Here is a 17,674-nt window from a genome sequence, read left to right on the forward strand (position 1 = left end):
GAATTCTACCAGAGGTACAAGGAGGAACTGGTACCATTCCTTCTGAAACTATTCCAATGAATAGAAAAAGAGGGAATCCTCTCTAACACATTTTATGAGGCCAGCCTCATCGTGATACCAAAGCCTGGCAGAGACACAACCAAAAAAGAGAATTTTAGACCAATATCCTTGATGAACATTGATGCAAAAATCCTCAATAAAATACTGGCAAACCGAATCCAGCAGCACATCAAAAAGCTTATCCACCATGATCAAGTGGGCTTCATCCCTGGGATGCAAGGCTGGTTCAACATACGCAAATCAATAAATGTAATCCAGCATATAAACAGAACCAAAGACAAAAACCACATGATTATCTCATTAGATGCAGAAAAGTCCTTTGACAAAATTCAACAACGCTTCATGCTAAAAACTGTCAATAAATTAGGTATTGATGGGACGTATCTCAAAATAATAAGAGCTATCTATGACAAACCCACAGCCAATATCATACTGAATGTGCAAAAACTGGAAGCATTCCCTTTGAAAACTGGCACAAGACAGGGATGCCCTCTCTCACCGCTCCTATTCAACATAGTGTTGGAAGTTCTGGCCAGGGCAATCATGCAGGAGAAGGAAATAAAGGGTATTCAATTAGGAAAAGAGGAAGTGAGATTGTCCCTCTTTGCAGATGACATGATTGTATATCTAGAAAACCCCATTGTCTCAGCCCAAAATCTCCTTAAGCTGATAAGCAACTTCAGCAAAGTCTCAGGATACAAAATCAATGTACAAAAATCACAAGCATTCTTGTACACCAATAACAGACAAACAGAGAGTCAAATCATGAGTGAACTCCCATTCACAATTGCTTCAAAGAGAATAAAACACCTAGGAATCCAACTTACAAGGGACGTGAAGGACCTCTTCAAGGAGAACTACAAACCACTGCTCAATGAAATAAAAGAGGATACAAACAAATGGAAGAACATTCCATGCTCATGGGTTGGAAGAATCAACGTCGAAAATGGCCATACTGCCCAAGGTAATTTATAGATTCAATGCCATCCCCATCAAGCTACCAATGACTTTCTTCACAGAATTGGAAAAAACTACTTTAAAGTTCATATGTAACCAAAAAAGAGCCCACATCGCCAAGTCAATCCTAAGCCAAAAGAACAAAGCTGGAGGCATCACGCTACCTGACTTCAAACCATACTACAAGGCTAAAGTAAGCAAAACAGCATGGTACTGGTACCAAAACAGAGATATAGATCAATGGAACAGAACAGAGCCCTCAGAAATAATGCTGCATATCTACAACTATCTGATCTTTGACAAACCTGACAAAAACAAGCAATGGGCTAAGGATTCCCTATTTAATAAATGGTGCTGGGAAAACTGGCTAGCCATATGTAGAAAGCTGAAACTGGATCCCTTCCTTACACCTTGTACAAAAATTAATTCAAGATGGATTAAAGACTTACATGTTAGACCTAAAACCATAAAAACCCTAGTAGAAAACCTAGGCATTACCATTCAGGACATAGGCACGGGCAAGGACTTCATGTCTGAAACATCAAAAGCAATGGCAACAAAAGCCAAAATTGACAAATGGGATCTAATTAAACTAAAGAGCTTCTGCACAGCAAAAGAAACTACCATCAGAGTGAACAGGCAACCTACAGAATGGGAGAAAATTTTTGCAACCTACTCATCTGATAAACGGCTAATATCCAGATTCTACAATGAACTCAAACAAATTTACAAGAAAAAAACAAACAACCCCATCAAGAAGTGGGCGAAGGACATGAACAGACACTTCTCAAAAGAACACATTTATGCGGCCAAAAAACACATGAAAAAATGCTCATCATCACTGTCCATCAGAGAAATGCAAATCAAAACCACAATGAGATACCATCTTACACCAGTTAGAATGGCCATCATTCAAAAGTCAGGAAACAACAGGTGCTGGAGAGGATGTGGAAAAATAGAAACACTTTTACACTGTTAGTGGGACTGTAAACTAGTTCAACCATTGTGGAAGTCAGTGTGGCGATTCCTCAGGGATCTCGAACTAGAAATACCATTTGACCCAGCCATCCCATTACTGGGTATATACCCAAAGGACTATAAATCATGCTGCTATAAAGACACATGCACACGCATGTTTATTGCGGCACTATTCACAATAGCAAAGACTTGGAACCATCCCAAATGTCCAACAACGATAGACTGGATTAAGAAAATGTGGCACATATACACCATGGAATACTATGAAGCCATAAAAAATGATGAGTTCATGTCCTTTGTAGGGACATGGATGAAACTGGAAATCATCATTCTCAGTAAACTATCGCAAGGATAAAAAAACCAAACACCGCATGTTCTCACTCATAGGTGGGAATTGAGCAATGAGAACACATGGACACAGGAAGGGGAACATCACACTCCGGGGACTGTTGTGGGGTGGGGGATGGGGGGAGGGACAGCATTAGGAGATATACCTAATGCTAAATGACGAGTTAATGGGTGCAGCAAACCAACATGGCACATGGATACATATGTAACAAACCTGCACATTGTGCACATGTACCCTGAAACTTAAGTATTAAAAAAAAAAAAGGAATTATGAATGGCATAAGACTTGGAGAGTAAGGCAAAAGAAGTTTCACATTAACTGTCCTATCTAAGGAAGTAAAAACAGTTTCATTACCCTATTTGAAAAAGATTAAGAATAACTTTTATTCAGAGTTTCCCAGATCTGTACATTTGTGCTGGCATTGCACAAGTGATATAATAATATTAATTCCTGGCATTTATTGAGTACTTGTTTCATATCAAACAGTGTTTTACGCATATGCATTTATGTCTAATTTAATCTTCATAACAATTACCAGAGGGAAGTATTACTATTATATGCAATTTATACACGAAAAAAATCAAGGCACGAAGATGTTAAGTACACCTCAGACAGCTAGTAGGTGGCACAGGAGGACTTTTCTCTAGGTGTTCCAAAGGCCAGAGACTATGTCTGTAACTATTATACTAAGTTATACCAATCTCCTCCAGCCTGGACGTATGGAGTCTTTTCTACCCATGATTAAAAGCTTGAGAAAAATGAGCCTGAATTTTTGACTGGCCTGAAATTTCATACAAAGAAAGAGGATAGTAATGCAGCTAATATATTTTAACATATATGAAAAATCCAAAAGGGTAATACACAAATCCACGAGAAAAATGGACAAAAATATGTAGATACAGACAACAGAATAAACACAACATACCAATAAATATGACAATGTCATCTATCTCAATCAGGAAATCTACTTTAAAATGAGATACCATTTTTTTACTCAGTAGATTGTAAGGGGAAAATGGTGTTACATGTGATGTTGATGACACTCACACATTGTTGGTGGAGGTATAAACTGGCACACATTTTGGATTTAAAAAACTGAAATTATTTACCCAACATTTAAAACACGCATACTAATTCTAAGAATCCATTCTACAGAAATACTTACATATGTAACTGCACAAAGAAATGTGTACATGGATTTGGTATTAAATTGACTTCAAAAATTCAAAAGATCAAGTGTTAATTAATTTCGAAATTACTAAATTATGAAAAATATGTTACACAGCTATTAAATACACAAGTATTATCTAAAATGAGCTGCAATGAAAATAGCTCATCAAATATAGCTAAATGAAGAAAGCAAGTAATATTTTTATAAGACTTTCTCATTTGTGCAGGGAAATCTCCTAGCTATACATAAATTCACACACCTGTATATGTGTATGTGAGTACACATGTATGCACATGTGTGTTTACATATATCTGTATTTAATTTCATGATCTGGAATGATGCACATTAAGTAGTCAACAGAAGTTGCTTTAGGCAGAGGAATGAGCTAGGAGAAATAAACACTTCCATGTTTTTCAATATTATTACAGGAAACATGTATTAATGTTAGAATTTTTAAAAAGCCTTTTCTTAAAAAACTTCTGACCCCTTAAGTTCTCAAAACAGTACACATTTCTCATGTATTTTAGTAAAAGCCAAAATTGAGCAATTATTAAAAGCAGTTTAGAATTTTGTTGGATTGTGCTAAATTGTATCAAAGTATTTCCTCAAAAATACCATTTTGTATCACTTACATTATTATTCAATATTAGGCTATGTTTAAGTAAGTTAACCTATATTATTAATTAAAATGATTTTCGTGAGAAACCAAATAGCACACAAAATAAACCATGATTCCTCAGACTCTAACTGCATGACATAAGCAAAAAGTCAATATTTCATGCCATATGTTGATGCTTTTTATAACATGAATTGATCTCGAGAGCTCCTAATACTTTAGCTTTAGAGTTACTAGCCCTTCCTCATTCCTCTCATCGCCATAATAATGTTAAATAATGTATTAGGTAAGATAAACAGCAACAGGTAAACTCCCAAATCACAGTGATTTAACAAAATAAAAGTTTACATCTTGCTTATGTAAAGTCCTAGGCAGGTATGACAGACAGCCTTCCATGTGGTGATGCAGGGACCCAGGCACCTTCCATCGCATGGTCCCACCATCCTAGAGCCCTGCAGGCCTTCGCTTCCAGCCAGTGATGGAAAAGCCAAACAGGAGGAGGCATACCCTTCTCCTCCATGCATGCCCTCCTTCCACTGCAGCTCTGGAAGCTGCACAAGTCTCTTCTGCTTGTATACCTTTTGTAAGAACATGACCCCACCTAAATATAAAAGGGCTGGGAAATGAAATCCCATACTGGCAGTTAAGTCCAGAGACAATTGTGCAAGGGAAGAAGACCCCACATCTTTTAAGGAATTTGTCTTAGTTAAGGTAACACTAGCAGCTGAAACAAATAAACCCTAAAAGTAGGTCCTTACAATTATTTATCTTTTGTTCTCTGTTTCTAAGGATTTCAGATGAACTTCTGCCCTTTTAACTCATAATTATTTATGAAATATAATTGAGAACGTTAGCATTTTCACTCTCTTCTCATTCCATTTCTGTCATGCCATCCTGAAGATAGATTTACCTATGTCTTGGCTGTTTCTCCCAACATTGTTAGCTGCTCTTTTATAAAATATCTCTTAAGACAATTTACTCTGCAAGGTGGCTAAATCCACCCATCTTGTGTTAGCTTTTGTCTGTATTACTCTCAAATGAACTCTGTGGTCAAATTCTACAAGTACTTTAAGCGTAGAAGTTATAAATGTTCAATGAAATCAAATGCCCAATGCTGGCAGATCATGTAAATATTTCTCATTTCAATTAATATTGGCTGTGTCATTTGTGTGCTGAGTTCTTTCATACACTTTTGTGTCATTTTTACTCTCTTCAACATAAGTTACTTCGATTTAATTTTAATAGAATATTGACAATTTTGAGTTATGGCTATTGATATTCATGTTCCTAAACGGTTTTTGCCAAGTTTTTGTTTGCCTGACATTCCCAAATGTTATACTTACTTACTAATTATTTTCTATCCTTTTAATTTTTATACCCTCAAATGTGTGTTTATAACCAATGTTCCTAAGGTGTTGGTTATATAGAAATGAATTCTTTAATGCTATTATTCACAGACCTTTCAGTTGACTACTTGCTCCCAAAAGGCAGTTTCCTGATTTCTGCATACTGGCGTATCATGCAAACATCTGTAATCATATCCATTTCTACTAAGAACAGACTGTTCTGTGTGTATTTTTCTTCGTATACTTTTACATTTTGTACATGTTTTCTCTGACCATTTTTAGAAGCTTAAGCTTCTTCAACTTGATATGTGATAAAACATGTAATTTGAGGCGATACATTTCCTAAATTGTTTGGCATCATAAAAGCCTTATATTTAGCTTGTTTTAGCTCACATTTTCTGTTTTCTACCTTAAAATGACTTTTTCTAACTGATGTTCATATGATGAGGAAGATGGAAAAAAGTTCTAAAATTGTTGTTTTCACAGGCTTGTTGTCATTTATATCTGTTGCACTTCACCAGGGTGTGGAAAGAAAAATAAAGATTCTAATGTTTATGGATGGCCTACTAGGCACTAGACTTTTCATATGATCAGGAGCATTTTTGTGTGTCCCCAAAGCAATTCACTGTGGACACATACAGCTGGAACACAGGTGAGCGTGTTCTCACACCCTGATTACCTAGGCAAGATTTTCCTTGGGTTTACACCATAACCCCAGCAGGTCAAAGACCACATTGTAATAAACTCATTAGTTTGTAAATTGCATAATTGCTTAATATAAAATTCATAATCCTCCTATGTCCAGTAGAAGAAAGAAGTAGAAATAAACATGAGAATACCTTTGACCAGCAAATATCTCCACCCTCCAGGGAGAGGTAGTAGCTTCTAGGGAAGCCACCTTGGAGAGGGTCCTGTCTTCCCCTGAGGTGGGCTCTGAATCCAGCACTCTTCCCCTGTCAGAATAAAGATTAGAGAATAATTCTAATACATGATCTACAGTGGTGGTTTGTGTCTTAGGAGACGCTCCCTTCAGGCAGGTTCCAATAAGCCCCACCGGGACACCTTGGCCCCTCCGTGGACTCCCTGGTCTGCTCCATGCCTCCCTCACCAGCTCCCCAAAGCATCTCCATAACTTGGAGGGTCACCTGGAATCAGCTAACTTTTCAGGATCCTTTCTTCCCAGTTCTGCTGCAACACAAGTAACCCAGATTACATCAGGGAGAGGCTGAGCTACAGAGGTTCCTGCCAGGAGCTTATTCATTGTCACACTTGTCCTGCTTCCTGACAGGTTCACTTGAACCATCTGGAGATTGGAGAACAAGGGCAGTGCTGGGATTCATGAAATCCAAGCATTCTGGGACTGTAATGAAAGATGTTGTCTCAGAGGTGTGCTCTGTGGCTGTCTGTGTTTCTTAATTGTGCATCCTGCTGGGGTTAAGAACAGAAATAGAAAAAGCCAATTGTCTTGTCTCTCCTTCCCCAAGGAGATGAGCATGCAGGAAGTTTCATGGCCCAGCTCCTCCAGTGATCCCTCAGCTGTCAACCAGGCTGAGCGCATCAGAGAATAACACCTCCTTTTCTGAGGATTCTGATACATTTTCAATCGGAAACAGAAGCAAAGATTCTGCAGCTCCCACAGAAACTCCCAGAAACCTTCAGGTGCTTCATTCTTCTGAGATCCTTGAGTCCAAATGTGGGAGCTAACCAGGTTGCCTTTCTTTACTTTACCATGAATTCCTGCTAGACATGTTGTAGCTCCTAGTCTTGGTTAACTTTCACATCCACTACAAACATTGGTAAGGAAATTCACTCCTCTCTAAATATGTGCTGCTTATTTTTCTGCAATGGGGATAGTTTGAGGGAAAGTTTATGCTAACTTCTTTGAACATATTATCACAAATAATGTAAGTATATAGAGAATTAAGCTAATTTTGTTTTATATGATGGAGAAGTAACTGCATGACAGCAACAAAGCTATAAACATTGATGCTAGATTTAAATAAATAAAGAATACATCATCCATAAAATTAACATATTGACTTCCACTGCTATAATCAAGACTACAAAATCAGCTTTAGAGAATCCTGGTTTTAAGGGGCTACTGTGAACCTTGTAGAGGCAATGCTTGTCAGGTTCATACAATCTTCAGGCTACTCAAGAAATTGTTAAAGACTGATAATAATTGATCTTAGCTATTAAGTGTTCACTGCATACCAGGAGTGTGTTCAATGTATAACACAGATCATCTCAATTAATCTTTACAACCACCTCATAAAATAGGTACTATCACTTTTCTCCTTTTTAAAAAAGAGGAAACATGCTTGGAGAGGCTAAGATATACACTCAAGGTCATATAACTAATAAATGTGCATCTGACCACTAAGCCCATGGCTCTTTAATTGCTACTTTTTTTGTTTCTTTCAATGTTTACTCTGCCTGAGAACCTGATTCACAGCAGAATGTGGAGAGCTCATTAATGTTTTGCTTTCTCAAATTTAATCAAATTGATATCTAGTTAGTCAATAAATAATTATGGAACACCTACCATATTCCAGGCACAATATATAGTCAAATGTACTTCACCTTTTTAGTCACTTACTAGATCAATAAATCAAATGAATGAATGAATGCCTAAATATCATTTTTTGGTTTTTTTTTTGTTGTTTGTTTTTTACCATCCTTGGACTGAATCTGGAATTTCTGGCTTGCTTAATCTTGCCTACTATAATCAGTATACTTGAAAGACACTACTATTTCTCCACCCACCCCCACCCCATAGTTTCTTTCATTCTATGTGATACAAAGAAAATCTCATTTAAACGCAAATGGATTAAATTCATCAAAGGATTGGAAAAAGTGAAAGAAGATACTAAAAATAAAATTAAATATAACCCAGTTGCAAACATAACGTTCAGGCATTGTGTATGTTTTAAATGATATACATGTACAAGTTAGCCATTTAAAAATTTGGCAAATTATTTTATGACTAATAAATTATACAACGTCTCCATGATTTCTAAGTAAATACGTAAGAGTGAAATCATTTCTTTGCACATGACCAAACCTGTCTACTTCAAAAAGTAAAACTTAAGATCTGATGAGCCGACGAACTCCTAATGAGTCACATCATATTCTTTAAATAAAAGCTATTTTTAAATCCTCAGGTCAAATAAAGTATTAGATGGTTTACTTCCAAGTAATAAGAATATTTGAGGCCAGGCGCAGTGGCTCATGTCTGTAATCTCCACACTTTGGGAGGCTGAAGCAGAAGGATTGCTTAAGGCCAGTAGTTTGAGACCAGCCTGGATAACACGGTGAAACCCTATCTTTAAAAAACAGTTTTTTAAAAAAAGGTAGCCAGACATGGTAGAGCACACGTGTAATCCCAGGTACTGGCGAGGCTAGGTGGGAGGATCACCTGAGCCTAGGGAGGTTGAGGTTGCAATGAACCATGATTGCACCACTGCACTCCAGCCTAAGTGACAGAATGAGACCCTGTCTCAAAAAAAAAGACAAAGGACTGTTATGAGTGTATTAGTTGTAACAAATATTCGTTTTTTCTTTTTCTTTCTGTTGAGACAGGGTCTCACTCTACTGCCCAGGCTGAAGTGCAATGGCTCTATCACAGCTCACCACAACCTCAAACTCCTGGGCTAAAGCAACCCTCCTGCCTCAGCCTCCCAAGCAGCTAGAACTACAGGCATGTGCCAACATGCCCAGCTACTTTTTTTGTTTCTGTTTTACTTTTTTTTTAGAGACAGGGTTTCACTATGTTGCCCAGGCTGGTATTAAACCACTGGTGTCAAGCAATCCTCCTGCCTCAGCCTCCCAAAGTGCTGGGATTACAGACATGAGCCACTGCACCCAGCCTCAAATATTTCTGATTCTTGGAAATAAATCATCTAATACTTTACTTGACCTGAGGATTTAAAAATAGCTTTCATTTTAAAAATGTTGTGTGACTCATTACAAAGGAGTTCGTCAGCTCATCAGATCTTAAGTTTTACCTTTTGAAGTAGACAGGTTTGGTCATGTGTAAAGAAATGATTTCAGTCTTACATATTTACTTAGAAGCCATGGAGATGCTGGTTAATTTATCAGTCATCAAATAATTTGCCAAATTTTTAAATGGTTAACTTGTACATATATATCATTTAAAGCAAGCTTGTCCAAATTGCAGGTGGCCCAGGACAGCTTTGAATGTGGCCCAACACAAATTTGTAAATTTTCTTAAAATACTGTGTGATTTTTTTTTTAAGTTCGTCATCCATCGTTAGTGTTAGTGGATTTTATGTGTGGCTCAAGACAGTTCTTCTTCTTTCAACATGGTCCAGGGAAGCCAAAAGATTGGACACCCCTGAAAGTATACACAATGCCTGAATGTTATATTTGCAACTGGGTTGTATTTAATTTTTTTTTTTTTTTTTAGTCTCTCCTATCACTTTTGCCAACCCTTTGGTAAATTTAATCCATTGAGTTAAGTAAGATGTTCTTTGTATCATGTAGAACGAAAGAAACTATGGGGGAGAAAAAGAAAATAAAAGTGTCTTTCAAGTATTCAGATTATAGTAGACATTCCAGATTCAGTCCAAGGATGGTTTAAAAAAAACCATGCATTCATTCATTTATTCATTTGTATTTATTGATTAATGTGTTCACACAATAAGTATTTACTGTCAGGATTACAAAAGTGAGAGCACCTTTTCCTTGTTCACAAGGAGTGTGTTAACAACCCAGTCCTGTAAAAGAAATCAGCCTTTCAACCCACGTGGCAATTGTCCTTAAAGAATCTGAGAGTCTTCACTAAGCTCTCCTTTCTTCTTGACTCTCCATCTAGCTTTCAAAGAAATTCATACTTGTGCATAGTGGATTTTTTTTCTTTGTATAATCATTTGGGAAGTTACAAAATGAAATAATGAAGGACTAAATAAAGAAATTAAGTTTTTTATAAGATGTAGACTGGGTACATGGTTCATGCCTACAATCCCAGCACTTTGGGAGGCCGAGATGGGAGGAGCACTTGAACCCAAGAGTTTGAAACCAGCCTGGGCGACATAATAATACATTGTCTCTATAAAAAATATTTATTTAAAAAAAATTAGCTAGGTATGGTGGCATGCACCTGTAATCCCAGCTACTTGGGAGGCTGAGGCGGGAGGATTGTTTGAACTTGGTATGTCAAAACTACAGTGAGCTGTAATGACACCACTGCATTCCAGGGCAGGTTTCACAGAGAGACCTTGTCTCAAAAAAATAAATAAATAAAGATTTTTATAAGGTGTAAATTCAAATGCATTTCACAACCAAATATTTCATACGCTTTGTGTGTTTTCCAATTAAATGTAGAAGGTTGGCCTAGCAGAGTATGTTTTTAATAGAATCCTCAAAAAAATATATAAGCCTTGGTCATGTGTTATGAAGTTACAATATTCACTAGAATTTATTTGTGTCTTGCTGATAATAATCAACAATTTATTGATAATGCTTATAAGTATACAATCATTTGTTACCACTGAAAAAGGATCCAGTGGGAACGTTCTTTAGGGTTCCAATTAGATTAGTTTTTTAACTTTTTCTTTTCTAACTTTTAAGTTCAGGGGTACAAATGCAGGTTTGTTACATAGGTAAACTTGTGTCTTGGGGGTTTGTTGTACAAATTATCTCATCACCCAGATATTAAGCCTAGTACCCATTAGTTATTTTTTGTGATCCTCTTCCTCCTCCCACCCTTTACCCTCTGATAGGACCCAGTGTGTGTTGTTCCCCTCTATGTGTCCATGTGTTCTCATCATTTAGCTTCTGCTTATATGTGAGAACATTAGGCATTTGGTTTTATGTTCCTGCATTAGTTTGCTAAGGATAATGGTCTCCAGCTCCATCCATGTCCATCAAAGGACAAGATCTCATTCTTTTTTATGGCTGCATAGTATTCCATGGTGTATATGTACCACATTTTCTTTATCCAGTCTATCACTGGTGGACATTTAGGTTGATTCCATGTCTTTGCTCCAATGACAGCTGGACCAGGGTCTTATCAAAAGCAGCACATTTCCTTAATCCAGAGAAGTTCTCCTTAATCCAGAGAAGCTTTTTCTTCAGAGATAAGCAGGTTCAATGGCTCAGCCTCAGGTTATTTTTGCCTAGCAAAGGCACTAACAAAAACATTTGCACTAGCAAAATACTGGATTTCTACATGGTATATTGAGGAAAATGTTATCTGAGACTTAAGGACAAAAACCCAAATATTATTTGGCATATCACCAATTCACAAATACCAATTACCTGACTGACAATTTATTGCTATAATAATCTGCAAAATAATGAAGTCACTAAATTAGCTCTTTGCAAAAAAAAAGTTTTAATTAGCCACCTGTAAAGTGTTTAGCAATTCTTATGTTGCTGAAGCATAACTAACTTTTTATGAATGGTTATTTCTGGTGTTTTTGAAAGATACTTCATTTAAATTTTTTCTCCATAGTTTCTTTCATTCTACATGTAAAAAGAACATCTTACTTAAACTCAAATGGATTAAATTTACCAAAGGGTTGGCAAAAGTGAAAGGAGAGACTAGAAAAGAAATGATATATAACCCAGTGGCAAACATAACATTCAGGCATTGTGAATGTTTTAAATGATACGTATGTACAAACTAGCCCGGAAAAATCTAATTTCTACAAATTGTATGAGTTGTTATTCAAAACCAGTTTTTGGTAAATCAGTAACTGTGCATCAATCAGTAGATTAACTGCCAAATCACCAATTATCGGTTCCTATTTATGACCCATTAGAAAATAAAGACGGCAGTTAGAACCCATTTGTAGCACATCCATTAGTTCCTTCTTAGGAACCCAAACAATCACAATGTCATTAAAGTTGCTTTTTGTCTTTCTACTTCTTCTGTTATTATATAAACTGCTCCAGAGTGCAAAGGTTGATTTCAGATGTTGAAAGCAAAATAGTTGATATTTCTTCTGAGAAATTGGGATTACATCATCTTTTTTTCTAGGACTACTCTAATTCCCATATTTGGAGTTCTTCCATTACTGATTATTTCTACACCTCAGGAATTCTCTTAGTAATTTTTATATGTGCAGCTTCAAGACAATCCTTATTAGATGGTCATTTTACTTCCACTTTTGGTATGACATTCTTTCTTCCCATGATGTGTCAATGGCTCTATGTATCCTATCATTGGTGATACAATCCCTTCTATAACACTGGATACTTACCATCGGTAATTAACTTAATGTGTAGCTCAATCACTAATGTTAAAAGTTTATCTTTTAAAAATGACTAAATTCATAAAATAATGTCTAGGTGTTTTTTGACAATCTGGTCCTAAGTGATCTTTTTCTTTTTCACAGAGAAATGGGGGAAAATCAGACGATGGTCACAGAGTTCCTCCTACTGGGATTTCTCCTGGGCCCAAGGATTCAGATGCTCCTCTTTGGGCTCTTCTCCCTGTTCTACGTCTTCACCCTGCTGGGGAACGGGGCCATCCTGGGGCTCATCTCACTGGACTCCAGACTGCACACCCCCATGTACTTCTTCCTCTCACACCTGGCCATCGTCGACATCGCCTACACCTGCAACACGGTGCCCCAGATGCTGGTGAACCTCCTGCATCCAGCCAAGCCCATCTCCTTTGCTGGCTGCATGACGCAGACCTTTCTCTGTTTGAGTTTTGGACATAGCGAATGTCTCCTACTGGTGGTAATGTCCTACGATCGTTACGTGGCCATCTGCCACCCTCTCCGATATTCCGTCATCATGACCTGGAGAGTCTGCATCACCCTGGCCATCACTTCCTGGACATGTGGCTCCCTCCTGGCTCTGGTCCATGTGGTTCTCATCCTAAGACTGCCCTTCTGTGGGCCTCATGAAATCAACCACTTCTTCTGTGAAATCCTGTCTGTCCTCAGGCTGGCCTGTGCTGACACCTGGCTCAACCAGGTGGTCATCTTTGCAGCCTGCGTGTTCTTCCTGGTGGGGCCGCCCAGCCTGGTGCTGTTCTCCTATTCGCGCATCCTGGCGGCCATCTTGAGGATCCAGTCTGGGGAGGGCCGCAGAAAGGCCTTCTCCACCTGCTCCTCCCACCTCTGCGTGGTGGGGCTTTTCTTTGGCAGTGCCATCATCATGTACATGGCCCCCAAGTCCCGCCATCCTGAGGAGCAGCAGAAGGTCTTTTTTCTATTTTACAGTTTTTTTAACCCAACACTGAACCCCCTGATTTACAGCCTGAGGAACGCAGAGGTCAAGGGTGCCCTGAGGAGAGCACTGCGCAAGGAAAGTCATTCCTAACTGGTGTGACATTTGACTCTCCCTCCTCAGTCATCTCCGGCAATCTTGGTACCAAATACCACCTAAGTTCACTACCCTCTTTATATCTGAGACTGAATGAACCAAGAAACTCTGCAAAGCATTCCTTTTTTCCTGCCTGGGAAGTATTTAGTTTTTGATGCATTTGTTATACTTAACATTTTTTAATTCATCCGCTTATTGAGTTGAGAATGTCAGGGAAAGATTTATTTTGTACACTGCTATGAGTCCAGAAGTTTAAAACAGACACTCCACCTGTGACTTAGTCAGATATGCTCAGTAGTAGAGGAATAGCAGTTATTACCAGATAGAGTCATATCTATAAAAACTTTTTAAAAATACAGCCACAGGCAGAGACTCCAGAACCCATTGATACCTCTGTCCATTTTCATCCTCATTTGGATGTTTCCCCTCAATTGTACTTCCTCTCTTACAAGCAGTAAATGTACCTAAATGCCTACTTCAGCTTGGAGGGAAATTGATTTTTATAAAATCCTACAAACTGTCTGACAATTTCTGTTGTCAGAGAGAGTGAATCCATAAACATTCAGCTGGCAATCCGAAGCAATTACACAACAAAATCCATTTTCCAGCCTGCCCTGAGATTGTGATGGTCATTTGTTTCTACTCTTCTCACCTCCTCCAGGGGACTGTCTATGATTCTCTCTGAATAAGCACATGCTCTTCACTTAGAGGAAGTTAGTAAGTACCACCACACAACTTTTCACTGCTGGGGATGAATGGAAAGCCCCACACAGAGACAATTCAATGGAAAATAGGGTTTTAATAATAATGTTAATAGTTAGCATTATTATAAATTACTCTGCGCCATCCACTGCATATTGATAGGTACTTTATAGAGATAACCTCAGTTTATCATTATAGCCAATTAATTTCCCATTATTATCCCATTTTATAGATGTGAACTTTAAGCAGATGGAAAATATTAGACTCATACCCAAACAATCTGGCTCCCAAGCCTTCTTTACTTAACCAGTACAATGTAGGACTTTATTAGCAACATTTCAAATTAAGAATAAGTATAACCAATCCTAATGTAGGATATGTTAGGTGAATGTGGGTTTCTTCTCCGTCTAGAATGTGCCATGATGAGGCCAGGAGAGTCAGAGATTATTTATGGAAGGCTTCTTATCCTGTTTGACGAGTCCTATGGGCATGGCTGTAAAGGAGGTTAAGAGATTCAGAGGAACACAGAACACAGAGAGGGTGGGAGTAGAGGCTGTTCTCAATGAGATTAGAGAGTAAGTTTAGAACTGTACTTGGTTCTGGGTGGTAAAATCCAGAACAAAGACATCTCTAGTTCACATACAACACTTACATGCTCACGCACGTGCGCACACACACACACACACACACACAGTGCTTGGTGAAGCACTATTCCAAGAACCTTACAAGTAAGAGCTCTTCAAGTCCTCATAAAAACCCTATGAGGTAGAGACTATTACTACTATTTTTAGGTGAGAAAACAGAGCTATAGAGAGATTATATAATTTAACCAATGCTCCCAGCTAACAAGTACCTAGTCCAGAATCAAACTTAGGCAATATGACTGCTGAACCCATAATCATAACCATTATATAAATTCAAAGAGATCATGAAATTTCCAAAGATGAAGAGGAGGAGAGATGAAAAGCAATTTTCAATCTCTAGCCAAAGATAGGCATTGGGCTCCAGACAGAAAAGTACTTAAAGCTGCGGGGGGGAAAAAAAAACCCAGCTTTTTTTATACTGGTGCATGAAATGAGATGAGGTGGTAGCAAGAAGGTACTGTGACTCCAAGGGTCAGAGATGGAGGAGGAGCCTCTTGATGGGCAGGATGGTTAAACTAAAAACAATGGATAAAAGTTTTAAGTTGATGGTTCATCAACTGAAGAACATTAGCAAGTGTTTTTGTAAATTATCTAGCCGGGCATGGCAACATGTGCCTATAGCCCCAGCTATTTGGGAGGCTGAGGTAAGAGGATCACTTGAGCCCGGGATTTTGAGGCTGCAGTGAGCCATGATCACACCACTGCGTTCCAGCCTGGGTGACAGAGTGAGACCTTGTCTCCAACAATAATAATAATAAAATAATTTATTAAATTTTTTAAAATTACCCAAACTGGATATACAATTTGTAATTCCATTGCTGCCGAACAGTTTTTAAATGGTTGCTTAGTTTCATGGCAGATGCTGCATACTGCATTGCAACTAACGCTGGCAAGGGATACATTCAAGTGGCAGGACAAAGGTGAGGAGCTCTAATAGCAGGGGTAGGTTTCAAGGGATGAATGTTCCCCTGGTACCAGAGGAGCAGCAGGAAATCATGGTGTGCAGAAACCATGCTCAGGTGGTCGCCTGTGTGGACCCTAAATTCTGTGTGTGCAGCCCTCTCTTAGGATTGGCCCAGGCATCCAGGAAGCCCACGATGCTGCCTACCCCTTAAATATACAAGGTGCGTACCGGAGGCCCTGGTTCTAGTTCCAGCTGTACCATTTGCTAGCTGTGTTTTCTGCAGAGAAGTCTCTTAAACTGCTTAAGCTTCAGTCCTTCATCTGAAAATTATGCATATGGAAGCTGTTTAGGACACCCCAGAGTGCCACTGAAAACCAAAGGCAAGATGCAGATGGACACATTTTTTTTTGAAGACTTAAAAGTGCTATGTGAACACATAAGATAAACTGTTATTATTATCATGCTGTCAGAAGTTATTTTAATCCTGTCAGGGTTGCTAAACTTTCTGATCTGAAATCAAAATTGCTCTTTAAACAGGAAGAGCATTGGTGCTGGTAGGTCACCTACGCCTTTGCCCTCATGGCTTCCCCATGTCTCCCCTAGAGGCATAGGAGGCCACTCACTCTTGGAGGGCATAGCTGGACCAGGAGCACGAGCTGTGGCCCAGACTCAGGGAACCTCTGTGAGTCAGCTGGCAAAGGCTCCGGGGAGCCTCTCTCTGAATCTGGTCCTAGCCCGTTCGCTTAGTAAAAACAGGAGACTTCTCCCAAGGTCAGGGAATTCAGATTTTGGTTTTGGTTTCCAACTTTTTGTAATCCTCAACCTGGGATTTACAGTACATGTCTCAATTATGTGTCATTCATCTCTCCACAAAGGGAAGGACAAGCATTGGTTCATCTCTTCACACCTATACATTCCTAGCACAGAGTGAGTACTCACAAAAAACATATGGAATACATAGAGGACACTTGAACTATCTGTTGACCCCATTTCCAAATTTTCAGTGTTGAGCCATCTTCTGATTTCTAACCTTTTTAAATCCCTCTAATTTTAGGTTATAGTACAGTAGAAATTTAATTGTAGTTGATAATTATTGAGCACTTACTATGTGGTCGGCACTGCATAAAATGCTTTAGAATAATTCTTACATCAAATATGTGGAGTAGGTACTAATACTATCCTAACATTAAAGCGGGAGGAAATAACGTTTAGTGTAATTAATTAATTTATTCAAGGTCACCAAATCATTCAGTGGTAGAAACATGACTCAAGACCAGGCAGTCTGACTGTAAATAAACTCTGAGCCACTCTCTTGTAGAGGACCTCCTGATATTCATCTCCTGAATGGTTGGCAACAGGTCTGTTCATAGTAGACACTCAATAAACTTTGACTAAATGAACAAATGAGTGGTCATTGTATTCAAATTTCTACTCATATCATATAGGCCTAGGGATGTGTTACCCTTTATTCTTTTTATTTATTTATTTATTTATTTATTTGAGATGGAGGCTTCCTCTCTTGCCCAGTCTGGAGTGCAGTGGCACGATGTTTGCTCACTGCAACTTCTGTCTCCTAGGTTTAAGTGATTCTCCTGCCTCAGCCTCCCGAGTAGCTGGGACTACAGGCGTGGGCCACCATGCCT

The 17,674-nt window shown here is 38.5% G+C and overlaps 1 protein-coding gene across 1 annotated transcript; it reads left to right on the plus strand.

Annotated features, from left to right (window-relative positions):
- The first annotated feature begins 5,957 nt into the window (after nt 1–5,957).
- LOC116814480 (olfactory receptor 2A1/2A42) lies at nt 5,958–17,435 on the plus strand. The gene is made up of 3 exons (XM_058427614.1): nt 5,958–6,129; nt 6,962–7,273; nt 12,842–17,435. The coding sequence occupies exon 3, from the start codon at nt 12,846–12,848 to the stop codon at nt 13,776–13,778; it is 933 nt and encodes a 310-aa protein (XP_058283597.1). The 5' UTR covers nt 5,958–6,129; nt 6,962–7,273; nt 12,842–12,845; the 3' UTR covers nt 13,779–17,435.
- Nucleotides 17,436–17,674: the final 239 nt, after the last annotated feature.

Source organism: Hylobates moloch, unplaced genomic scaffold, assembly GCF_009828535.3.
Source record: "Hylobates moloch isolate HMO894 unplaced genomic scaffold, HMol_V3 SCAFFOLD_1, whole genome shotgun sequence".
In the NCBI taxonomy this organism is placed as follows: domain Eukaryota; kingdom Metazoa; phylum Chordata; class Mammalia; order Primates; family Hylobatidae; genus Hylobates; species Hylobates moloch.

What these genes read in the sequence shown, in the direction of transcription:
- LOC116814480 (XM_058427614.1), top strand. Translation starts at nt 12,846, where the DNA reads ATGGGGGAAAATCAGACGATGGTCACAGAGTTCCTCCTACTGGGATTT.